The sequence below is a fragment of the Microtus ochrogaster genome, chromosome 7, assembly GCF_000317375.1.
Source record: "Microtus ochrogaster isolate Prairie Vole_2 chromosome 7, MicOch1.0, whole genome shotgun sequence".
Lineage (NCBI taxonomy): Eukaryota > Metazoa > Chordata > Mammalia > Rodentia > Cricetidae > Microtus > Microtus ochrogaster.
In genome coordinates, this window is record NC_022014.1 from 37,815,118 (window position 1) to 37,826,312 (window position 11,195).

General features: G+C 47.9%; 1 protein-coding gene across 2 annotated transcripts in view; it reads right to left on the minus strand.

Moving 5' to 3' along the window:
* Dhrs7b (dehydrogenase/reductase 7B) overlaps positions 1 to 11,195 on the minus strand; it is a 19,326-nt gene continuing 8,131 nt past the window's right edge. For both annotated transcript variants that reach the window (XM_005349929.2, XM_026780787.1), the window contains exons 2-7: positions 8,992 to 9,170; positions 8,438 to 8,547; positions 5,829 to 6,045; positions 5,375 to 5,467; positions 2,451 to 2,603; positions 1 to 692 (exon numbers count right to left, since the gene is read on the minus strand). In XM_005349929.2, coding sequence (XP_005349986.1) covers positions 487 to 692; positions 2,451 to 2,603; positions 5,375 to 5,467; positions 5,829 to 6,045; positions 8,438 to 8,547; positions 8,992 to 9,170 — 958 coding nt within the window. In that variant the 3' untranslated portion in view covers positions 1 to 486. The remainder of the gene's footprint in view (positions 693 to 2,450; positions 2,604 to 5,374; positions 5,468 to 5,828; positions 6,046 to 8,437; positions 8,548 to 8,991; positions 9,171 to 11,195) is intronic.

Genomic DNA, 11,195 nt, shown 5'->3' on the forward strand with positions numbered 1-11,195 from the left:
TCAGAGATGGCGCACGCCTTTAATCCCAGCACTTTGGAGCAGAAGCAGGCTGATCTCCGAGTTTGAGGCCAGCCTTGCCTACAAAGGGAGTTCCAGGACAGCCAGGGCTACACAAGAGAAATCCTGTCTCAGAAAACAACAAACCAAAAAAACAGATATGGAGTTGGTGCAGTGAGGAGACCTAGTTCCCAAACCTCCACAAGAACTTCTGGAATCTGGCAGGTCCAGGCTGCAGAGGACATGCGGCTCTTCTACTGAGAACTCTGGCCTACTGTTCAGTCATTTATTTTACATCTGTAGAGTCAGCCCAACTCCACATTTTAGTTCTAACAGGCTAACCCACCCCCAGAGAGAACAGAAGTGCTTCTGTCCACCTTAGAGTGCAAGACAGCCTGTCAGGTCTCAGCCACGAATCCCTTGCAGAACAATCCCAGCCCAGGAAGGGGTGGTACTCAGGCTGATCCAGGCTAGCAGCTCTGACCAACATCACGAGTTCTTGGATTTCCGCTCTTTTCTGGCCCTAGAGGCCATGATTCTGAAGAAAATCCCAGGAGCCAGAGTTCTGAGATAGATGGCCAAGAATGGCAGTAAGTCAGTCAAGATCACATCCTTTTTCTTCTTCCCCACGGCAGCAAGGACATCCTGGGCCACCTCTGCAGGGCTTCTGCCCCGGGCTGTGTTCTTGTCCAGAGCTACAGCAAACAGAAGGAAAGAACATGAGGATAAGTGAGAGTCGTGAGGCCAGCTTCCCAGAGCCCCTCCTGGAAGGAGACGATTACACTGAGAAAATGAACTGTTTATGGTTCAAAGCAGGTAAATGGGGGCTGCAGAGATACAGACAGGATGGCAGATGGTATACCAGTTAGTGTGTGGTACCGACTAACTAGAGAGTGTGCTTGCTTGGTGCTCTGTGACAGATGCCAAAAGCCAGCATAGATAGGACTCAGAGTGGACCCCACCCCACATCTCAAGATCGCCAGGACTGAAGAGATGGCTCGGCAGCTAAGAGCACTGGTTGCTCTTCCAGAGGTCCTGAGTTCAATTCCCAACAACCACATAGTGGCTCACAACATCTATAACAGGATCTGATTCCTGGCCTGCATGAAGACAGAGCATTTGTATACATATAAATACAAAAACAGAGAGAGAGAGAGAGAGAGAGAGAGAGAGAGAGAGAGAGAGAGAGAGAGAGAGAGAGAGAGAGAGAAAGAAAGATCAGGCTTGGTGGCAGTGTTACCCATGAGCCATTTAATGGCCTGAGAGCTTTCTTGACCTTGGATATTCTGCATTTGGGCAAAAGCAGTGACTAGGGGACGGTATATTATCTGCTCTGCCGTGGCTGGTTCACAAGGCTGTCAGCAGGAGAGGAGATAGATGGTAGAGCCCATCTGACCCCATGTGCACCCCTGTGCACTGAGACGGGAATAAACAGCTGTCCCAGTTCCCAGTGGCATGCAAGGGCTGGAGGAGGAACAGCTGGGACAGTTAGGTGGGTGTAGGGTAACAGCATCTAATGTTCCTTCTTTGCTGGTGACTCATCCATCTTACTAGCAGAGCAGAACCGGTTGACAGACACAGAAGAGGCCATTAGCACACGCCACCCAGAACCCGAGCTCCCACGGGGATCTGTCCTCCTGCGTGCTCACCACAGGAGAATGGGAAATTGAGAACAGGTCTGGCCCCTACCACTGTGGCTTTCTATGAGGAGACTGCTGTGTGTGGCAAAGTAGCCACCCGGATTGGGGTGGTCTTGATTCAGGCCTGCTCAGATGGGTGCGAGACCCTCAGGACCTGGACAAACAGCAGTGTAGACCACAGAACACAGACCACAGCCTAGTGGCAGGGTTTAGTGTTAGTCTGCTAGACAGACAGATAACAGGCCTGCTCCAAGCTCGGGAAGGTAAGGCTGGCTCTAATAGTTGACCCAAGATGGAAGGCAACTGTTCTTTGTCTGCTCCTGTACGTATAAGCAGGGGTCAGGCTGCTCAACCCATGGGCAGCACCTGAGGTCAGCTCAGCACAGCTTCTGGCTGGGTAGGTTAGAGACTGATACTGCCCCACCTCATCCAGCCTCACCTGAACACTCTCCCTAGCCATTTCTCCAACACCCCGGGCAGGAGCTGATCATGCCAAGTGCCCCTTTCTTCCTCTGACCCTCCCCCCTCCCCTGCTAGCTGAGTTCAATTTACTTAGTCTTAATTATAATATTCCTTAGGCCTTGGGATCTGCAGATGAGTTAGTGGAAATTTGGTGAGGGATTTTATGTCCCAGTTCTCTACCTATGGGGGATCTTGTTCTAAAAGCTGAATTTGAGATAAGGCCAAGGGGGTCTGGGTGGGGAGATGACAGGTCCACAGCAGTCCACATCTGCAGCCAACACGCAGGCCAGCAGAGTGCTGTGTTACAGTCAGCCTGTCCTTTTTCTGATGGAGGAGAGAAACCAGACCTACCTCCGTATCTGGAGCCATCGGCAGTGACAGCATTTACAGAGAGATTGGTGTAGATATAGCCAGGGCTTATCACAGTCACCTTGATGCCATCCTGCTCCATCTCAGCACGCAGACAGTCAAAGAATGCCTGGGTGGCATGCTTGGAGGCTGCATCTGTAGGTGTGGACAGAGGCAGAAAGGGTGCTGGTGATTACAACACTACAGCCATGTTCATGTCTTGATTCTGACAAGTCTGCTTTGTCCTGGAATAAAGTGCTGCCATCCCTTCAGCGTCCTCAAATGGCTTATAAAAAATTATATATATATATGGTGTATGTATAGGCATGTGTGTATATGCACACCATATACGTGTGTGTATGTGTGTGTGTGTGTGTGTATATATATATATATAATATATATATATATATAATTTTTATTCTGTGTGCACACACATTCAGCTCTGCCAAGTGGGTCTATCTAGTCCTGTGTGGGGAGGGGATCCCCCAGTGACAGACCGGACCCCACAGGAGCCTTCACAAGCTGTTTCTAGTCTTTGTCACTGCTGAGGATGGCCCCAGGGAGCCTCCCTCATGGAGGGCTGAGCAGACTCAAGGCTGCTTCCAAATAGAAGAACTAAGCCTGTTCTGCCTAGGAGACACGCCCGCCCCTCTGCTCCCCAGTCCAGGGTCAGGTGCTCAGGGACTCTGAGCAGAAGCCCATATTGACAGCTGGGGTCACTCCAGAACCCCCAGGGCATGGGCTTTCAGCTATGCTCTGCACACCAAGCCCACAATACTGCCAGTTCAAGCTGGCCCTTCGTGGGGCTGAGGATTTAGCTCCGTGGTAGAGCACTTGCTTAGCAAGGCCCTGGGTTCACAAGGCCTTAGGCTCAAAAAAAAAAAAAAAAGGAGAGAAAAGAAACAAAAGCTGGCCCCTCCTGTGGCACACAAAGTGCCACTCCCCAATGTATGTACTCTGCTGTGAACTTCCCAGAAGTCTAACAGCAGAAGGGGATAAGGCCATTTCTCCCACTCCACTGCTAAAAGGCTGTTCATCACTGGGTTAACCCTACTTGCCTAGGAAGCTGGCCAGACCCAATCTGGTTAACTATATAGTATCCAGACCTCTGTGTATACCTGCTGCAGTCAGTGGGCAAGCAGAGAAAGCTAGTGGAAATAAGTCAAGGTAAAATGTGGAGTATAACAACTCATTACATACTCTCTAAACCACTACTCCAATTTACCCATTGTAACACTGGGCCTTAGTTGCTTAGTCAGTCCTGATTATGGCGTTTTGGTTTTGGCTTTCTACAGAGTCATCTGAGCAGCCTTAGGTAACTGTCCAATGCTGTCAGGATTAAAACAAAGACGAGACAACAGAGAAATCCTCATAGAAACACAGTCTTCAGCCGGGCGGTGGTGGCGCACGCCTGTAATCCCAGCACTCGGGAGGCAGAGGCGGATCCATGTGAGTTCGAGACCAGCCTGGTCTACAAAGGGAGTTCCAGGACAGGCTCCAAAACCACGGAGAAACCCTGTCTCGAAAAAAACCAAAAAAAAAAAGAAACACAATCTTCAACTACAGAGCACATCTCACTGTATCCCTGAGCCAGCCTGGGAGGTGTGCATGCGAGGACAACCGTGAGTGGCGTAGGAAGCCAAAAGGCAGAACTGAGGTCCAGGACCGGGGAGGAAGAAAATGCTTTTCATGGTCAGCTACCCTCTATTGAACTTAGTGTTGTCACTGTCCTTTCCAAGTGCTGAAACAGCCCAGCCCCTTCTTCGCCAGGCTAGCCAGATTGCACCGGTCCTTGGAGGTGGACGGGCAAAGGCTGGCACCAAGTCAGTGTTTCCTTTCGGAGAATGGCACATGGGAAAAGATAGCTACAGAGTTTGTGAGATTACCTTTCAAATCTTTTAAGCAGCCCGTCCCCGCCCAAACTAGAAGCTGCATTCTGTGTGTCTGTCTGCATGTGTGACAGAGGACAGACAAATGAAACAACGCCCGAGACTGGAGCACGTCACTCTCGAAGGAAGAAGTCAGCTTGTGAACTAAGCCATCTGGGTGCTTTTAATGCTGGGATGTTACCTGATGTTTCTACTTCTTAGGGCTTAGTCTCTCTGTGAGCTACTACAGATATTAATAGTCAAGAATATTCTGTCATAAATCACTACTAAGGGCCAAAGTCTGAGGTGGGGATGGGGAATTCCCCAGTGTCTATAAAAATGGCTAAATTAACTATGTCATAGCCATTACTGAATTATATCTACTTAAAAAAACCTATATGCTTATCTAGTGGACTGAACAAATCAGAAATACTATATAAAACGTGATCCCATTTTGGATGTTTCAGTTTAAGTAGAAAAAAAATTGGAGCCATATGCCCCAAAGTACTGGGAGGGTTTCAGTCCAGGGCCACTACAGGTCTTAACAGCCTTCAGGCTGAAGGGTCTCCTACAGTGAGTGAGGGTGAGCTTAGGGAGGGACTCCTGCCCAAGGTCACCTATAGGATAAGGGATAGGCTAGGATTTAGAGTGGTGTGCTGAAACATTCTGGTCATTGGTGGGTGTGGTAGCGCACACCTTTGGCCCTAAGGCCAGGGATGCTGAGGCAGGCAAATCTCTGAGTTCAAGGACAGCCTGACCTACAGCTTGAGTTCCCAGGTAGCCAAGGCTAAGTAGAAAAACTGTGTCCCAAAACAAAACAAAACAAAAACCCAGAAAGAACATTCTGATGAAGTTACTCATGTATCTGTAGGGTATTTCTACAGTGTATGAGCCTAGCTAATGAACACATCATTGTTATTTTTTATTTTTTTTAAATTTATTTATTTATTAAGGATTTCTGCCTCCTCCCCGCCACCGCCTCCCATTTCCCTCCCCCTCCCCTATAATCAGAAAAAACTAAAATAAAATGTTCTGGGAAAGGAAGGACAAAGCACTTACAAGCTGATCGAAAAGGAATGCTGATCTTGCCCTGGACGCTGCTGATGGCGACGATGTGGCCTTGCTTCCTCTTGACCATGGAGGGCAGGAGTGCTGCGGGGACAGGGTGGAAAGTTCAACAGTGTCTCCTAATCACGGTGCCTGGTGCTGCTGGAGGAGAACCATACAAACATCACAGTTCCCCGTCCTCTGACCTGAAGTCTGTATCTGTACGTCAAAACATTGTGGGATGCAGGCACCGTGGAGCAGAAATGCAAAGCGGCATCAATGAGACCAACGCTTACGTGAGGGCACAAAACAAACACAGCGCAAATAGAAACCCAGACTCTAATGACCACACCCACTGCAAGGGGCAGAATGGACAGGGACAGTGTCTCATTAAAAAGAAACCAAGCAAGATTAACAGGCATTCTAATGACTGGTGCTCACACGTCCTACCCCAAGATGCCCCTACCTTTTGTTAGTGCAACAGGGCCAAAGTAGTTTATCTCCATCACCTTCCTGTCCACATCCACTATGGTGTCACTGATGGCACCGCGGTAGCTGACCCCAGCATTGTTGATGAGGATGTCCACATAGCCAAAGCACTGGAGGATCTTAGTTGCTGCTGCAGCAATAGCCCCAGGATCTGTGAGGTCGAACGTCACTGTGTAAGGTTTGTACATCTGTCCCTGGCCAAATAAAAAACACAAAATGTACTTTATGAGTGGCAGCCATGTTCCTGCTTTTCAGTTTGGGGACTGGTCCAGTTGGAACAAATGCTATAAAGTTGTGGCAACCCTCTTCCAAAGACGTGGCCTATGCAGTTCCAGCCTGGGGTGTTCACGTCTGTCTGGGCAAATTTCTCCTAGATTGAAGGTGACTGCTATGCTCTACAAGATGTGACCAAGGGCCCCTCTTACCTTCATCAGCCAAACTGAGAGCCACAGGTAAGGATCATGTATGGTGTGTATGTTACCGCATAAGTTATTAACAGGAGCTGCCTCTGCTGCTCCACACTGTACATTATGACACTCAACAGTCACAGGTGCCGTCCATCCCTGGCTGTCATATCTACTCATCTGTTTATGATAACTCCATGTGTTCCCGGAAGGCCCTGGGACACAGACAGGGGGCCAGACATGGCTGCTGACCCAGTCTGAAGGGGAGGGCAGTTTACCTCTACAGTCACAAAACTGCTGCAAAGTAAGTCCCAGGTGCTAGAGGATCGATCGGGCTCTGCACGGTTCTGCACAGCTCAGCAAGAGCAGAAGCTCGGGGAACCCATTGCCTCTGGACAGCTGTCCTAGCGGAAACGCTGTGAAGTGACCTGAAGCTCCAAGTTACCTGGATGTAACTACCAAGGGAATGCTGGCTGGCAAGTCACAACTACCAGGGGCAGATTGCAGTCACCAGGTAGCTGTTGCCACCAAAATCCGGCAGGAGACTGTGGCAGACTGTATTTCTGGTGCAGCTTGGGGCACCCAGAGTGGGCAAGAAGGAACTTAGCCTCCACTCACAGCTCGTGCCTGAGGTGCAGGGGGCTCTGTTTCAACAGCCGCCACTGAAAACAGCTGCTAGCAGACTGCTTTGGAACATCAAAATTATAAATAAATCTCCAAAAAGAATCCCCGGGAGGCTGAGATGCTAGATTTAATAACAAAGGCATTAAAACAACTATCTCTGCAATGCTAGAAGAATGAAGGAAGACACTGGCAGCAACAGGATATAGATGAATAAAAAAAGTATTTCAATAAAGGGGAAATTACAAAAAGAAATTCTAGTCAAACAGTGGTAGTGTACACCTTTAATCCCAGCACTGAGGAGGCAGAGGCAGGCAGATCTCTAAGTTTGAGGACAACCTGGTCTACAGAGTGAGTTTGAGGATAGCCAGGACTACAGAGAGAAACCATGTCGTGTGTGTGTGTTTAATTTGGAACAGAAAAATACTTTAGCACCAAGTTCCCAAGTTTGGAAACATCTAAAAATTCTTGGTTTTGAAGTAGAACTTCAAATAAAACATTGAGCAATTAAAAAATAAATAAAATAAAAAAAATATAAAAAAATAAAAAAAATTCTAGAGCATAAGTACAATAAGTGAAGAGGTGAATACACTAGCATCTAAAAGCAGGCGAGGAAAGAAGAAATCTATGAACTCAAAACATTACCATTTAAATTAATAAATCTAAACAACAAAAAAAAGCGAGATAGAGCCTAAGAAATCTATAGTATTCTATTAAGCAAGCCAACGTAGGAAATGTGGCGCTCTGAGAAGTATTTAAACACGAAATGGCCCACCAAAGACATGACTCAACGCCACCTAAGATGTTCCCCACCAACCAGATGAACCAGTGACCCATAATGGGACAAAGGTCATTAAATGTCAAGAGGGAGTCTTGAGAATAACAGAAGTGACTCCTCACATGAAAGTCTTTCACAGAGCACAGCCCATGTTCACCAGAAACCCTGAAGGCTAACGAAAGCAGGCTGTTAGATCTAAATTATAACAAAACACTAAGTTAGCATATAGCATAACAGCCCTTCAAAAGTGAAAGGGGGATGAAGGCATTCCCAGGTCCATGAGCCTTGCCCTGCAAGGAATACAGGGGACAGCCCTAAGGGGTCTTCATGCAGTTGATAGGAAAGAGAAGCATAAAATGGACTTGGTGGGTTATTTTTTTATTTGTTTATTTATTTATTTATTTGTTTTTTTGTGAGACAGGGTTTTTCTTTTTTTTTAATATTTATTTTATTTATTATGTATACAATATTCTGCATGTATGTCTGCAGGCCAGAAGAGGTCACCAGACCTCATTCCAGATGGTTGTGAGTCACCACGTGGTTGCCGGGAATTGAACTCAGGACCTTTGGAAGAGCAGGCAATGCTCTTAAACCTCTGATCCATCTCTCCAACACATAAGATAATTAAAAGGAAAAAAAAGTATCACCTCTCCAGTCAACACCCTACTAGATGAGTATGCAGGGGAGTAGGCAGTGGTGGCTGGCATCGGATGGCGATGTTGGGTGTAAAATGTGGATGGGTCTCAAACTTCCTTCCCCACAGAACCCTTGCTATAGGCTCACCTGGGAGGTACGAGAACCAGCAAGTTCACTGGTGAGAGCTTCAAGGGCTTCCACGTTTCGACCACAGAGCACCAGCTTTGCTCCCGCAGCATGGAAGACTCTGGCACATTCTAAGGGAAAAGAAAGACAGCTGAAATTATCTAGTGCCATTTCCCTCCAGGCAGCTCAGTCACCCAGTGCTGCACAAGGACTGCTTCTCACACACTGACATGTACGTGCCGACCAGTGTGGAGCTTGAAAGTAAGGCCCGGTGGAGGCTTTCAGCAAGAGGCATGACATAATTTTTTGTTTTGTTTTGTTTTTTGTTTTTCGAGACAAGGTTTCTCTGTGTAACAGGCCTAGCTGTCGTGGAACTTGCTCTGAAGATCAGGCTGGCCTCAAACTCACAGAGATCTGCCTGTCTCTGCCTCCAGAATGCTGGGATTAAAGGCGTGCACCACCACCACCGCCCTTCTTTTCCAATTGAACCACAGAGGGCGGATCCCTTCCGCATGTCCTGTGATGCCCAGGAAGCCTGCCAATCCCACTCCTGGCATCACAGGTCCATGGCTTACCTCTGCCGAGCCCTGACGTGGCACCTGTAACCACCACCACAGTATCCCTCAGGTGAGCCCTTGAGCGGATTCGCTGTAGCACCCGGAAGAGGCTGAAAATCCCCAGGCAGCCAAACAGCAGGGGCAGGATGGCCGTCTGGGTGACCAAGTCCATGACCCTCTCCTTCAGCATGCTCTTCCTGGAAGAACCAAACCAAACCAAATCAGGAGCAACACAGGAGAACCAGGGATTAAAGCTATGCAGCCCCCACTCCAGCCTTTCCATGTAATAGACGAGGGTGGGAGGAGACTGAGGCTCAACCCAGCAGAGTTGAGAACTTGCAGAAATTTTTTTCTCACTACAATCTCAGCTCCTTGTACCAAGCAAGTGTGGAATGGCCCTGCCTGGTTCAAAATGGCCCAGGAGCTGGTCACTACCCAGATAGCGGAAAGATGGGTGGGTGGTGGTAGGTGATTCCTACTCAGGAAAGAAGAGCAGAGCTGAGCCTCTGGGACAAGGACCAGAGCCTTGCTAGGATTGTTAGCTGCAGACCACGCTGCACACCCTCTCATGGGCCCCTCACGCCCACAACCAGCCGAGTTTCAGCCCCATTCCAGACCCACAACATGGACTGAACCACAGCTACACCAAAAGCCACAAGGGCAAAGCAACAAGAATTACCTAGAGGCTCCAGCAACTTACAGACACTAAATGTGGTACAGCCACAGCAGCACTGAGCCCTGAAGACCCATCTTCCACCTAGCCCGGCGGGTACAATCCCACTGTCACTCCGGCTTAGGCCTCTGTCCCCTTCGCTCGGGTCTGTTAACGGGTGTGATGAGGGTGTGATGGACTACCTTTGTGCATGCATGATGCCGCTGCACGTTCATGGGGTGCAGCTGCCAGGAGAGGTGGCAGCCTCAGGCAGAGCAATCTCAGACCTCAGAAAGTCGCTTCACAGCAGAGTCTCAAAGAGACCTGGGAAACGCTCGCTCTTTCCAAATCAAAGAAACTCACTAAATAGGGTTCAATGAAGTTTAACTTTTTTACCTGCATAAATCATAAATGAACAAAGAGAACAAAATCTGTCACATACACAAAAAAGTTTGCATCCCACGTCTAAACACATGCATCCTGACTTCTTTCATGATGTAGAGGGGTAAGCCAAATAAACCCTTTTCCTCCCCAACTTGGCTTTGGTCACAGTGTTTCATCACAGTGATGATAACCCTAAGACACGATCATTTTCCAAATATTTAAGTAGCCATCAGCCTATTCTACACTACAGTGCACGTAACCACACTGATGAGTCCCCAGGCTGCTCGGGCCTTCCTGGCCTTTCTGAAATAGCTAGGCGAAGATGGCCCAGAGAGTATGGGAAACCTAGCTGAAAAAAGTAGGAGGGAATTTTTGTTTTAGGCAGTCATATTTTCAGATTAAGAAATAAATCAGTGGTGGCGCACGCCTTTAATCCCAGCACTCGGGAGGCAGAGGCAGGCGGATCTCTGTGAGTTCGAGACCAGCCTGGTCTACAGAGTTAGTTCCAGGACAGGCTCCAAAGCCACAGAGAAACCCTGTCTCGAAAAACCAAAAAAAAAAAAAAAGAAAAAAAAAAGAAAAGAAATAGATCTTCTCTATAATGCAAGGTCAAAACCAAGGCTGTTTCCTTTCAAAGTAGCTCAAGAGAGGGCTTTAGTACATTTATAAAATGAACATTTTACATCCAAATGCTTATTAGCTTCTAGTTCAAGATGTAGCCAAATCATGAACCAGGAAGGCAAGGGTGACAGTATAAAAAGAAGTGGGTGATGGTCACACCTTTAATTCCTGCACTTGGGGGGAGGCAGAAGCAGGCAGGTCGCTGTGAGTTTGAGGTCAATTTGGCCTACAGAGCAAGTACCAGGACAGGTTTCAAAGCTACACAGAAAGACCTATCTCAAAAAAACAAAACAAAACAAAATACAACAAACAAAAAAAGAGTGGGATCTCAGCAGGAAGCAGAGGCAGTGAGTTTGAGGCCAGTCTGGTCTACATTATGAAACCCTGCTCAAAGAAAAAAACAAAACAAAAACCTGCCAGGCAGGGGTGGTGTACACCTTAAACCTAGCAACTGGGACGCAGGGGCAGGTGGAGCTCTATGAGTTTGTGGCCAGCCTGGTCTACAGAGTGAGCTCCTGGACAGCCAGGGCTACACAAAGAAACCCTGTTTCAAAAAATCAAAAAG